Here is a 15,381-nt window from a genome sequence, read left to right on the forward strand (position 1 = left end):
GATCTGTTGCTCTATTACATCATAACTGTCTCCAAGCAGGAGAGGGTTAGCATTTGAAAGGATAAGTGCCAGATCTGAGGAAATAGGTGACCAACCATCGAAGTTTACCTGGGACTGAGGGCAGGTTCTTGGGACACAGAACTTTCAGTGCTACAACTAGAAAGAACTGGGCAAACTAGGACACATTGGCACCCTTTCTGGAAAAGTCACTTATATGAAATAAACCATTATCTAGAATGACCTGAATAAGGTATTATTTGTATTTGTTTCCCATGTTACTAAGACATGAATTAGACTTGTGTGTGCTCAGTTGTGTCTGACTTTTTGCTATCCCATGGACTATAGCCTGCTAGGCTCCTCTGTCCATGGGGATTCTCCAGGCAAGAATACTGGTGTGGGTTGCTATGCCTTCCTCCAGGGGATCTTCCTGACCCAGGGATCAAACCCCAGTCTCTTGCATCTCTTGCATTGGCAGATGGGTTATTTACCACTACACCACCTAGGTCACAAGTGACTCTTAAGTGAAGAGGGATTAAGGCCCTACCTAACTTCCTTTCCTTGTTTTCACCGGCTCTGCCTCACTGGGATTGCACTAAACTGTATGAGGATCAGATGCCAGAAGCCTCTGTTTCTCTCTCAACTTTTAAGGAAACTTATGTTTTACCCATTCCACGTCTTGTGAAATGGCAAAGGAGCTGTAGAGAAAAAAGCCAAGAAAAAAGACTGGTTGACTATAAATGTACATTCTTTAAAAATTAAAGAAATACATATTCTGATATTCAACCTACAACAAACGGGCAAACCCCTGAGCATCAGGTATACTTATTTTATGTGTTAAACACTATACTCTAATAAGTAAACAATTTATATTATTTTGATATCAAGATAGGAAACAAGAAATTGGACCACATGGAATGTCCCCAGGAAAACATTCTGTAATTTTCAAAAAAAAGAAGAAAAAGACTTTGTGATAGTTTCATGCATTTCACACAGCAAAGTGCTAGGTTTGGGGTAGAAGCTAAAATAATATGACATGAAAGTGTTAGTCACTCAGTCGTGTCCAACTGTTTGCGACCTTGTGGTCTGTCCATGGGATTCTCCAGGCAAGAATACTGGATTGGGTTGCCATTCCCTTCTCCAGTGGATCTTCTCAACCCAGGGATAGAACCCAGGCCTCCTGCATTGCAGGCAGATTCTTTACCATCTGAGCTACCAGGGAAGCTATAAAATAATATAAGGTATATGCTTATTTTTTTAATCTAAGTAGTGGTTGTCCTCAAATTGTGCTCACTATGCACGTGTACAAGGAGGCACTAATTTCTGTAGCTTTCCACTCTCAATAGTGCTTTTGTGATCTCCTTGAGATGGGTTAGATGATTGTCTTATCCTTTGTTGTTGTTGTTCAGTCTGTAAGTCCTGTCCAACTCTTCACGACCCCATAGACTACAGCACACCAGGCTTCCCTGTCCTTCACGATCTCCCAGAGTTTGCTCAAACTCATGTCCTTGGACATCAGTATCTAGATCAATCCCTTGGGCTTTTTCCTTCTTTTTCTACAAAATCTTTATCACTATAGCAGATTTAGAAAATGGCTTCTGGCCCCAAATAAATTTAAAAATTGCCAATGTAGAGAGCTGCCACATTTTCAGAAATTTAAGTGTGCTGCCTCCTGGCTTTGTGGAGAGGATTAAATGAAGATAGTTTATTCTAAGGGCAGAGCAATGTACTGTTTACTTAAAATTTTATTAAAACAAGGAGAAATATGGCCTTTTCAGAATTCCCTGTTTCCCTAGTCCAGAGTTCCACTCTGTACAAAAGCTATCCTCTCCTCTCTGCCACATTTAGCTGCTGTCCTTGATTCTACTACTGTTCTTTGAAGCTGTTTCATTAGTCTTTTTAAATAAAGATAACAAGGTGAACTATTTAAGTTACACATACCTCTTAGCCATTTGCAACTATCCATATAAGTCTGGATTTGGGCAGTAGACCAAGAAAACAAAGATTTAATTTTGGCAGTTGTGGCTGTGAGTCTGCAGGGTTATGCATAATCTCCTATTTTAAGCTGCTGTTTATCAAAATAATTAGCTAGTTGTTTTTCTTAATCCTTTTCAAAATAAGTGCCATTCATTGGTACTTATTTTTTCATTAATAAGTTTTTTTTTTTTTCCTATCATGAGATTTGTTGACAGAAGTATCCAACTGCTGGATTCAGGAAACTCATGTTATTTTTAAAAATTATGATAGTTATTTCACTATGCGATAGAGAATTTCAGCCTCAGTTATTCTTTTATTTGTATATTATACACTGTCAATTGCTTTCTGGGGAGAATTTTGCTCCTACTGGCAGTATTTCCTGGGCTTGCCCCATTGTGGAAGAAAGAAGTGTAGCAGGAGTGGGTCATGAGGCAACCTCTCCTACCACATATCCCTGTTGAACTCAGCTGGAAGTAAATAAAAATAGAAACTAAATACATGTATCTCCCACTTTTAAAAAATTCACTTCACAGCATTTTGCTTTTACAAAAGACCTACATTAGTACCGGTTTTCACTAACTGAAAAAAAAAATCTGAAGATAATTTTTGCTTTTATGAAAAAAAGTAACTGCATCTTCCTTTTATGCCATTTTGGCTTATAGGAGGTTTCATAAAAACACTCTACTTTCGGATAATGGGGGAAAACTATGTAGATGGCATAATTAGGAAAATGTAAAATACAAGTTATGTGAACATTTTTTTACTTGATACTTATTAGTTGAATTCCTGTCTTATTGCAATAACACTTCTTTTTCAAGCTTTATTGAATAAAAATTTAGGCAGAATAAAATGAATCCATTTAAGTATATAGTCCAAAGAGTTCTAATATGTATATATGATGAGTTTAAATATAGTACACTCTGTCATCCCACAAAGTTCCTTCAGCTCCTAACGTATTTTTTAAGACTTTAATATTGAAAAGTAATTGAAGCATAAAATGATATTTCTCCAATTTTCTTTCATAAAGGAGTACCATTTTGAAATAGTTGTCTGGGTTTTTTTTTTCCTTAAGTCTTTATTGAGTTTGTTACCGTATTGCTTCTGTTTAATGTTTTGGCTTTTTGGCCCCGAGGCATGTGGTATCTTAGCTCCCCAACCAGGGATCAAACCCACACCCCCTGTATTGGAAGGAGAACTCTTTAACCACTAGACTGCCAGGGAAGTCCCCAGTGTCTGGGTTTTATAATAGTAAAATGCCCCAGTCTTTCTCCCTTTTTGTAAAGCTTTTTTGGTTTACATTTTCCCCAAATAAAAAGCAGCAGAGGAATTGTACCTTCAAGAGATGTTTAGAACATTATATTTCTTGTTTTATCATGTGTAAAATATGATTATAATAATGGTCATTCATATATTTGAGAAAAACTCTAATGCTGAAACTTTATGTTGTTTGAATTTCAGTCACCTCTGCTTTTTTCCTTTATCCATGTAACTAACATCTTTCTGTTTTTATTAGTTCAAAACAGATCCTCACCAAATTCATGGTTGAGTAACTCCTTAAATAGATGACTCAGAGTTACATCCTATAAGTGACAAATAATTTGGTTTCATTTGAACCTAATGTTGGCTCTATGTATAGATAGTTTTTAAGCACATGCTCTTCTTTCAGAACATTTTAACACCTCAGAAGATAAATATTATAAAGATCATTGAACTGATCACCTGTATCTTTATTAATATCTAATTAACAAGCTAAATGAATTATAGTCCTTCAATACTGATTAAGAATGACCTGGAGTTGTTTTAAATGCAAGTCCCTAGAAATAAATGATACTTACCAAACTCATCCTAATGAAGAATGAGAAGGAAGACAAGTAGTTCTTACAGTAATTGGCTTTATTATAATTTACTGCTGATAGTTGTTGATAATACCTCAAATATAGTGTTGAATTTAGTTTAAATTTGGTATTCAGCTGGCCAGGATGGTTTAATATATTTATTACACTTTCAGAACCCAAAATTCTTTGGGAAATATACTACTAAAATCATTAATTTGTAAATGCTTAATGTAGTTAAGGGGCTTCCCTGGTGGCTCAGTGGTAAAGCATCTGCCTGCCAATGCAAGAGGTACAGGTTTGATCTTTGGGTCAGGAAGATCCCTTGGAGAAGGAAATGGCAACCCACTCCAGTATTCTTGCCTGGGAAATCCCAAGGAGAGAGGAGCCTGGCAGGCTACAGTGCATGGGGTTGCAAAGAGTCAGACACGACTTAGCAACTAAACAACAATAGTGTAGTTGATAGTGATTTCTAACTGATATATTTGCCTATTTAAGAACAAATTTTGCACTAGTCAAACATTCTCAATTAATTGTATGCTGCTGCTTTTTTTCATGCACCTAACAGGTGAGATATTAGGCTGTAAGACTGAATTAAATGGGCAAGAATTCAAAGAAATTACAAGCTGCTTGCATTTCTCATTGTATGTGAAAAAAAGATAATAAAATGTGCTAGTAAGATGTGTAGAAGATCAAAGAAATAATGAGTTTCCCCTTACCTCAGATTGGTGTGGGGGCCTGTCTAGGCCTCCGGTCATCCTCTAGTTGAGAAGGTCAATTTTCTTGATTTATAGGAAGATGGCCTCATTAAAGCCAGCCTGACCTATATTATTGCCGAAGGCAGCTGGGATCTTTAGTCTTCAAACTGTTATTAGATAAAGGTGGAGCTCAGCAGCAGCATTTAACTTGGCTGGTATAATCTTTCCAAGATTCTGCTTGGATCCCTTTCTTAAAATACCACATGATCATTAATTTCAGCTCGCCAAGGAAAAAATGTTGAGTCAATAATGACTTTCATTTAGTTATTTTGTTATTAATATTGATTCAAATGAACACATTAATCCTTGTCCTAATTATTTTATGGCTAGATTAGAACATTCTTTATGTGCAGTTGGAGTCTGGGTCAGCTCTGAATTTTAACTATTCAATTTCTAACACAACCTGGAGATTCTTTGGAAACAAGTGAGAATACTTATGTATTTGTCAGTTAAAAATCAGTGTCTAATTTCAAGGCATCCGGTCCCATCACTTCATGGCAAATAGATGGGGAAACAGTGGAAACAGTGGCTGCCTTTATTTTTCTGGGCTCCAAAATCACTGCAGATGGTGATTGCAGCCATGAAATTAGAAGACACTTACTCCTTGGAAGGAAAGTTATGACCAACCTAAACAGCGTATTAAAAAGCAGAGACATTACTTTACCAACAAAGGTCCATCTAGTCAAGGCTATGGTTTTTCCAATAGACATGTATGGATGTGAGAGTTGGACTATAAAGAAAGCTGAGCACTGAAGAATTGATGCTTTTGAACTGTGGTATTGGAGAAGACTCTTGAGAGTCCCTTGGACTGCAAGGAGATCCAACCAGTCCATCCTAAAGGAGATAAGTCCTGGGTGTTCATTGGAAGGACTGATGCTAAAGCTGAAACTCCAATACTTTGGCCACCTGATGTGAAGAGCTGACTCATTGGAAAAGACCCTGATGCTAGGAGGGATTGGTGGCAGGAGGAGAAGGGGACGACAGAGGATGAGATGGTTGGATGGCATCACCGATTCAATGGACATGAGTTTGGGTGGACTCCGGAAGTTGGTGATAGGGAGGCCTGGCGTACTGTGGTTCATGGGGTCGCAAAGAGTCAGATGCGACTGAGCAACTGAACTGAACTGAACTGAATTTCTGATCATCACTGGTGACAGTGCAGCTGAAATAAAGCTGGTTCTGTAGCAGTCTTGATAGTGGATCACCCAAGTCAGTGTTACAACTGTTATATGATTGGATCTTAACGAAACATATAAAAACTGTGTAGCCCCAGGAGCCACTGTAGTATGATGTGGAGAGCACTGGACTTCAGTTATTAGCTCTGCTCCCCCTACTTACTACTTCTGTGATCTCAGCAACTTAAGTATCTCACTGCACAGTTTTTTCCTCTGTTAAGTGAAACTAGACATATTTGCCTCACAGGGTTATTATTAACTATCAAATGAGGACTTATGGAGGAACACTTAAAAATCCCAGATACCGCACTGGATGGTCTAAGATCATTCAATACATTTTGAAGTGTCCACATGGCTGCTATTCAGCAGATGTTAACTACCCTTTGAGTGTTTTGTAGATTAAACAAGATAAAATAATTAAAAGCTACTAAACAAGTAAAGATTAAAGGCAGGAAGAGAAGGGGATGACAGAGGATGAGATGGTTGGATGGCATCGCCGACTCGATGGACATGAGTTTGAGCAAACTCTGGGAGTTGGTGATGGACAGGGAAGCCTGGCATGCTGCAATCCATGGGGTTGCAAAGAGTCAGACATGACTGAGCAACTGAACTGAACTGAACTGAAACCAGTAAAGGTTTTGATTAACAATAGTGAAGAAATTCCAGATTTAGTCATTAAGTGATGGATTTGGGTTACTAAAAGCTGTCGTTTCCTTCTGTGGAAGTGCTTTTTAAAAACACATCTGTTTGGAAATAGACTTACAGACATAGAAGACAAATTTATGGTTACTAAAGCAGATAACAGGGTGCAGGGGGAAGAGATAAATTAGGCTCTTGGGATTAGCAGATACACACTACTGTATATAAAATAGATAACAGAGACCAACTGTATAGCACAGGGAACTATATTCAGTATGTTGTAATAGCTTATAATAGAAAAGAATCTGAAAAAGAAATATTTACACACACACATATACATATATGTATAACTGAATAGCTTTGCTGTATGACTCTAACATAACATAAATTAACTATATTTCAATTTTTTAAAAATGTGTTTGAGTTTAGATTCTTTTTGGAATGACTGAATGACTTTACAGATGGCTGTGTAAGATATGCAGATGAACTCACAGTTAAGAGAGGATAAGAATTAAATCAAGTCAATCTATCCAGAGCTGCACCATTCCAGTTTGTTAGCCACTAGCCACATGCGGCTACTGAGCACTTGAAATGTGACTGCTCCTAATTGCGATGTCCTATAAGAATAAAACACACTGGATCTTAAAGACTTAGTACACAAAGAGAATGTAACATATTTCATTAGTACTTTTTAATGTGACTATATGTTGAAATAATAATACTTTGGATGTATTGGATTGCATAGACTATGTTAAATTTCACCTGCTTCTTTTTAATGTGGCCACTGAAAAAATCTTAACTGTGTGTGAAGTTTGCGTTGTATTTCTTTTGAATGATGCTGAACTAAAACCTTACTGAATGATTCTGAGAAAGCTAACTCTTAAATTTGATCTTTAAAGCTCAGACATTGAGAATGAGATCGCCACTCCATTGCTAAGAATGTCAGAGAGCATTCCTTTCTTCAGTCACATTGGTAAATACCCAACTTATTTTTGACCCATGGTCAAATTAGCTTGCTCCAAAAGCAGCTTCTCACTTTTAAAAGGTGGTATGAAAAATTCTCCTTTTCCAAGAACAACTAATAGTATTATAAAAATGAATGCTGCATACTTTTCAGGAAAATTCTTCTTAAAACAAACCACCTGAAACAGGTTTCCTAAATAACTCTCCCTTATTTGAGGGGCAGACTGAAAAGTAGACCCTGGAGGACATAGTTGTTCTACTATTATTGGATAGCCTGAACTTATTATGCCATATAGTGGGTTGATTCAGTTTAAGTGTGTTTCTGCAGTTTTGGTCAGAATATCAAATATTACTTTCCATATTACTAGTGACCCCTTTTAAAAGAAAATAACTTGATAAAATACAGGCACATAATTAAACATAGGGACACTAAACGTAGAAGTAGATTCTTCCTTAAATCTTTAAAAATTTCCCTGCAAAATGAGAAAATACAAGGCAGAGTGGAGGAGTTCCCAGTCACTAAAGATAAAGTAGATCTTCAAAACACCATGGTAACCCTGGGTCAGGTCACTTAAAGGAATGTTCTAAGCTAGTATCTCTAAGCAGTCAGATAATTACAATTTCAAATCATATTATTATCACCTACTTTCAAATTCCTTCCTACTCTACTTCATGAGCTGATTTGTAGGAAAATACTCCTTTTAGTTTGCTATATCAGCAAGGAATTAATAGCAGTTAGTCTTTAATTCACACTCACATCTAAACACATATTTTGAGCTTAACTTCTTGGAATCTATAGCTTGAATGCATAGATGGTGCCTTTGTGTTTTGAAACTGTGATTTTTCTTTTTGGGCTATTTAATACACCCATTTAATCAATACTTGAATTATGGAAAATGGTGCCTCAGTTATCCTAGATATAAGCCATATTTTGCATCATTGCTCTTATAATTTCAATATGTTTTTATGTTGTTAGTCTTGTGCTGCTCAATCATTGTTTGGATTTTAGTCCCTGAAATGTCAGAAGATAGCGCTAAGTCGTGTCCAACTCTTTCAGTCCCATGAACTGTAGCCCGCCAGGCTCCTCTGTCCATGGGATTCTCCAGGCAAGAATACTGGAGTAGGTTGCCATTTCCTTGTCCAGTGGAATGCCATTTCACTTCCCAACCCAGGAACTGAACCCAGGTCTCCCACATTGCAGGCAGATGTTTTATTGACAGGTCCAGTGACATTTAAAGTGTTTTAATCTTTGAAGGCAGGGTCCCCAGCAAACCTGCCTTTATTTTTGAGGGTGGGTTAGAAGAGACTAGACCATAAGCATGTCCAGCCATATACCAAGGAGACGTGTGTGTCAAATGCAGAGGTCTTTAGAGCATCCGTTTCTACTATGATCTTTCAGTATAACAAATGTGGCACATGTCAAATGCTAATACGGAGGTTGAAACATGTTGCAGTTACATGAAAGGGGCAACATTTAAAGTAAATGGAAAACAGGAGAAAAGACCCATTTTTGTTGTGGCAAACACTAAGTCTCCATTTACTTCTTGACTCTGATGTCAGAGCATTGAATAGAATCAGACTTTGATCAGAATAGAAAGAAATGGAAAGAGAAACTAAGGTGAAAGCAGAAGGTATGAAAAGGGTCACTTCTAATAAAATGAGAAGCTAGAGATAAACATTAAAACCAGTACTAGAACTCCTAAGCTTTTTGTAGAATCAGAAGGCAGAATAATCTTACAGGGAGAGAAAAAAGTCTGCAGGCATCTGATTTATATTGTCTGGCTTCAGCCTGGTCCTCTAGTGCACTTGTCAAAAGTCTTCCTCGTAGTTATGACTCCCCAGCACAAAAGCCACACCTTATTCACACCTGTACTCTCCTGGAGATAGAGACCATGTTTCATGTGCATCTCATCTCTTTCTCCACGATGAAGACTGAACCACCTTAACCCCTTCAACCCCACACTGTTGCACTCCACACAGTCCTTTCCCATCTGTTTTCTCATTAGAATCTTGCCACTGCCCTCTGAAGTTGTAGACCATGCAGGTCCTGCATCATGTCACTGTCCCCGTTTCATTTGCCACAAGGAAAGCATTTGTAGAGGTTAGCAGTCAGCTGGCAATAGTAGTGACAGAGGCTGGACCGGCACCAAGTTTTCTGACTCCAGATCCTAAGGGATTTTCATCACTGACACTTACAAACACAGTGTTCTCTTTAAAACAACAGCAAAAATGGACAAAAAATAATCAAACTTTCTTTGACCCTGCTATTCCTTTTCTACTACCAGGATCATGTCTAAATCCAGCCTGGCATCCTGGAAGGACTGACTTTGGAGTTAGGCCAGGGATCAAAACCAACCCCTTGTAATTGCTATATGATCCTGAACAGGTTTCAAAGTCTCAGTTTCCTCATCTGTAAAATACTTATCTCGCAGGCTTCTTGGGACATTAAATGACAACAATCATATTGAGTACTTAGACCAGTGAGAGAGGTGATCAGTCTAAATTTGTTATATCATCATTGTCTGCATCCTGAGTTTGAATCTGACCTCTCCACGGAATGTGATCTTAGAACATTTATGGCCTTTTCCTGGTTGAATCTTTCTTACAGCCTTTTCTCAGCCTTCTCTTAAGTTTTGTTCTTGTTTAGTCGGTAATTGGTGTCTGACTCTTTGCAACCCCATGGACTGTAGTCTGCCAGGCTCCTCTGTCCATGGGATTTCCCAGGAAAGAAAATTGAAGTAGGTTGCCATTTCATTCTCCAGGGTATCTTCCCAACCTAGGGATCGAACCCGCATCTGCAGCCTTGGCAGGCGGCACCAGGGAGCTCCCTTCTCTTACTACTTATGCCTTAATTCCCCCATTTTCTTGACTTTCTTAATATTGTATTGTTGATTCTTACTTTTCTGATGGTTTTTCTTTTGTCTTCTTTACTGACTTCTTTTCCTTATTTATACCTTCTGTGAATCCTCTAAGGTTCCTTCTGCAGCCATTGCTCTTGTTGCTAAGACTAAGTTGAGTTAACAAATCAGCGAGGAGATAATGTTGTCTCTGTGCTTTGTGCAGTATATCCTTAACCTTGGCTCTTTTACCTGTCTCCCTTCTACTTCCAAATATAAAAATGCCACATTGGATTTTATTCATCTCCAAGCAGGTGAAACTCCAGCACTGTTAACACAGGAAGGCTTTAATTATCTTGTTCCATGTAGACATGACTAGTGACACTTACACCCAAACTATTTTTGTGTGATGGTGATGATCACGACGATGAGGATATTAACACTTTTATTTTTCAAATAGTATTATGTAACTTACACAGTAGTCTTTCCTACATTATCTGAATTTGTTTTTCAAAATAACACTGTGAAGATAGTGTCTTGAATTATCCAACACATTTTATAGATGATGTAAAATAAGTTCTAACTTTGATGTTGAGAGTAGTGCCTTTTCTGTTTACCTTTACTGTTTTGTTTCTTTGCCTTCTATTCCGTGTAACTTCCCTAAGTGTGTCTATAAATGCTAGATTTTAGGCTAAGGAATAAACATCATATCCTTAGGCAATTTAGGGAAACCTCAGAAAAAGAAGTAAAATTCAAGACAGCAAATTGAGTTGTTTATTAGCTGATCAAGAAAGAGTTATACATTTTGAAACCTGTTTACAAGAGTTTGGGTTAAGTATTTAGTTGTGTTATTTACATTTCTTAGTAATAGCTGACTTGTATATTGCTTTAAGCTGGCAAGAATATTAATAAGTTATATTGTCAAAGATGTCAAAGGGCAAAAAGTTAAGCTTTGTTTGAATGGGGGATTTCATCTCTATAGTTAGAGAAGTCTTCATGTTACCATAGATCCCATCCATTCATTCATCATTCACTCGAATTGTCTTTTGAATTCTACCTAACAAGGTGTTCTGTGTTTGTTTTTCAGATCTAAAGCGGGAAGCCAGTATCTGTCATATGCTGAAACATCCCCACATTGTGGAATTATTGGAGACATATAGCTCAGATGGAATGCTTTACATGGTTTTTGAATTGTGAGTTTGCATTTTATTTTCTTAAGCGTTAGCTTTAGACAATGTTCATCTTAGATAATGCTGACACTTTTAAAATTTCAAAATAGTTGTGAAGACATCTGTTCAGAATGACCTGAAGTAATAAGAATAAAAGGAACCTCTCCCTGTAAGGTTCACAGTGGCTAAGGGCATGTTTGGTTACCCTCACATTTTTAGCATACTTTAGAGAAGTGGAAAGCAGAGGAGATAGAGTTCAGAAGAATAGGAGGTCCCAAAAGATATGATTCTGACTACAGGAGTCTTAGTGAAAAGGGTTGGGTTGAGAGTAGAGGCCTCCATGTCGCAAGCCTCTCTATGGTGGTTAAGTAGCTCAGTCATGTCCAGTTCTTTGCCACCTCATGGACTGTAACCTGCCAGGCTCCTCTGTCCATGGGATTCTCCAGGCATTAGAATACTGGACTGGGTTGCCATTTCCTTCTCCAGGGGATCTTCCTGACCCAGGGTTTGAACCCAGGTCTCCTGCATTGCAAGCAGATTCTTTACCAGCTGAGCCATGAGGGAAGCCCCGAGCAAGCCTCTCTAAGCAACTAAAAATAAGTACTAACAGACTTCCTCTTTTAATGCAATCACCATATTGGCAAGGAATATTCTGTAGATAACAGTAAGTCTTGATTTGAGGAAGCCACTCAACATGTTTCTCACAAAAATTTTGTTGGTAAGATGGAGAAATGTGGCCTCAGGGTAGTACAGTTGGGTAGTTTCATAGCTGATCGAATGATTGTGTCCAAAGAGACTGTATCAATCTTTATGGGGTGACATACTATTCAAAATTTTAATCAGTGATTTTGATTAGGGTTTCTCACAAGGTAGTAATCCAGGCATTTTCCAGGGCCAAAGTCACTTTAAGGTTCTGTTGGGGATGGATCTGCTTCCAAGCTCACTCACATGGTTGTTGGAAGCACGCTATCAGACTGAGGGCCTGAGTTTCTCATGAGCTGTTGGCCCAAGGCCTCCCTAGGTTCCTTATCACTGGGTTTCTCCCTAGAGCAGCTCCATGGCAGCTGGCTTCATCAGGGTCAGTCAGCAAGCAAGACCACAACAGTAGGAAGCAGACAGAAATCAGTCTTGTAACTTGCTCTCTGAAATCACACACCATCACTTCTGCCATATTCTATTAGTTAGAAATAACTCACTAGATCCAGTCCACACCCAACAGGAGAGGATTACATCAAGTTGTAAAGACCTGGAGGTGGTGATCACTGGAAGCTTTGTCAGAAGCTGCCCTCTCCAGGGGGCTAGCTAATAAAGTGAATATCTAGACCAAATTTTAAACTATTTTACAAGGTCGTAGCAAAGGATCTAAAACAAGGAAGGTGAAATTTAAGACCAATTAATATAAACTCATTCATTCACGTATATAAGTGCTAGATCACTGTGAATTTAGGTGTAAATGCTTATGTGAAAAAGATGTCAGCAGTTTAGTTAGTTGTTGCAACAGCTTTAAAAGCCCTGGATGGAACCTTTGGGTACATTAAGTAGAAGTGTGTGGTGTGCAGAACCAAGCCCCAGCCCCATCGTGTTATATCAGTATATCGCCCATTCTCCCTAGAGGGTTCCTAATAAGCAAGACACTGGCATGCTTCCAGAATGGGATCGCCTGAGTGGGAAAGAGCCTAGAAATTCCATCATAATGACACAGCCTGCAAAGTTTTTGTTGGCAAACCTGCTAAAAAATGTTTGAAAACTAGATGCTTCCAGACATAGCTTTCAGTTGTTAAAAACTTATTGTGAGGATGAAATTTTTAATCATTTGCATGTTTTTAAAAATGCGTTCTCTTCAAAACTCTAGCACTATACCTTTAGCTCATTCAGTGTATGGAAAATGTCTGCTCTGTGACCTAAATGGCAGAGCTAGCCATCATCGTCAAACTCATCAGCCAAATCAGGCTCACTTTCTCTCAGAAAAACAAATCAGACTTCATTTTTCAAATAAAATTAAAGTGTTGATAGACATCACCGTGACAGTCATTTTACTATTGATGTCTAATTCTAAATTAGATAAGGCTTTGCCGTGAATATATTGTCTGGATGAAATAAGGTGGCTCTCCCCGTCCTTTCCAAAGCTGTTTTGCTCTCACAGATCACAAGCTTTGCATTCCCCAGTTGTCTCTTTGAAGTTAGGCAGGCTTTTCAGCCCAGACGAGTGGTTGGTCTTTGAGATGGGTTCTTCTGAGTGGAGATACAAAAGGAAAATCAGCAGACCACAGGCTTGTTTTCAGACAGACCCAATCATGGCAAATGTAGCTATGGCTTAAATGCCTTAAAATATCCTAATATATGTGTCCCCTGAAAAGGGTTTGAGTACTCACAGAAATACCTAAGTCCCACTTTGAGGACCACTTGGCCTGGAAGAGCTATTGAAAAGACTAGGAAAATTTAGTTACCCAGGAATCTATTCATTTTTCTTTTACTGCTAAAAGAGTCCCCAGATCATAAGCCCATAGTGGATCATAATGGATGTCTTTAGTGCTTTGAAAGATCATCAAGTGTAAGAGGATTCTGTGTTTATTCAGTGTAGGGTGAGGAATTGTAACTAGAATCAACAGGTGGCAGGTAGATTTCACCTGTAAGCAAGGGAGCCCTCTTTGATGATTAGAACTAATTGCATGAATGAAGTGGCTATTTCACTGAGTCTGCCATTCCTCACTAGAAATGCTCAAGCTAAACCTGGATCCATCCAGATGTCCTGAAGAAAAGGTTTTAATTTTGGACTACAGAGGGGCTTTAATGTCCCTTCCAATTTTAACATATTATAATTCTTTTTATTTTATTCTTTATTCAAGAAATTTGTTTCTGTCCATACTTTTTTATTCATTAAGAAAACTAGACAGCAGATTTTGCCATAATCTATAAAGTAGCAAGCACAGAAAGCAAAATTGTAAAATTCACCTAAATTTCACATTTGCTATCTGTTTCAAAGGGGTCTAAGCGACAGTATAGTACAGAGAAGATGGTCCTTGGTGTCATAAAACTTGGGTTAGTATCCCACCTCCATCATTTTTACTAATTCTGTGACTTTGACCAAGTCTTTTAACTTTAAAATATTCATAAGATTATAAAAACTAGATGAGAGATCAGTGTTCATTCACCTTAAAAGATGGTGACTTGCTCTACAATGATAAAGTATTGTTTCCAGTGAATTTAACAGGTTAGTTTTACTTTCACAATGTTGAATTATATGGGATTTTATATAGCTAAATTTTGTGTGATTCAGTTGTGATTAGATGGCTATATATCAAGAACAAGACCTCATTGAAGTTACATAGTTACCAGCCACATAATCTCACTGTTAACCCAAATAGCTAGAACATAGCTTCCTAGTTTTTAACCTTTTATTTTGGAAGTTTTCAAATGGAAAGGAAATAATATAAGGAACCTCTGTAGGCCTGTCACTGAGCTTCAGTAGTTATCAATATTTTGCCATTCTTATTCTGTCTATCCTTTACTGTTGTCTTTTTTTTTCTTGGCAATTTCTAAATATCATTTCACCTATAAATACTCTGTTTGTATTTATAGATAAAGACTCTGTGTGTGTGTCTCTGTGTATGTATAAAATACTATTATCATATCTAGCAGAATCAACAAACCCCTTAGTATCATGTCATATTCAGTTAATGTTGCTTTCCTTGATCAAACATGAATTTTTAAAGGATCTGTTTCTCAATTTAGAATTGTTCTATTAGCCCTAGGGATCTGGAAGTAGATTATAAATTCACAGTTAAAATAACTTAGTAATTTCTCAGAAGGGCTGGAGACAAAATAGAAATATAAAATTGTTCTTTTGTATCATTCTTTTTTTATAAATTCACCTCAACAGTCCTCTTTGCCCTGTTTTTTGCATTCCCTTTGATCCCCTCAGTTTAAAACAAATGAACAAACCCAAACCATTCATTACTATAAGATTTCAAGTCCTGTGGATCAAAGAGCAAAGCATAAGCTTGTGCGTGCCTCCCCCTACTGGCTATGTAAGA

General features: G+C 37.7%; 1 protein-coding gene across 12 annotated transcripts in view; it reads left to right on the top strand.

The window, feature by feature from the left end:
- Positions 1 to 15,381, top strand: part of CASK (calcium/calmodulin dependent serine protein kinase) — a 386,525-nt gene that overhangs the window by 135,076 nt on the left and 236,068 nt on the right. For all 12 annotated transcript variants that reach the window (XM_061136699.1, XM_061136701.1, XM_061136702.1 and 9 more), the window contains exon 3: positions 11,266 to 11,371. In XM_061136699.1, the coding sequence (XP_060992682.1) occupies positions 11,266 to 11,371 (106 nt within the window). The remainder of the gene's footprint in view (positions 1 to 11,265; positions 11,372 to 15,381) is intronic.

The sequence above is a fragment of the Dama dama genome, chromosome X, assembly GCF_033118175.1.
Source record: "Dama dama isolate Ldn47 chromosome X, ASM3311817v1, whole genome shotgun sequence".
NCBI lineage: Eukaryota > Metazoa > Chordata > Mammalia > Artiodactyla > Cervidae > Dama > Dama dama.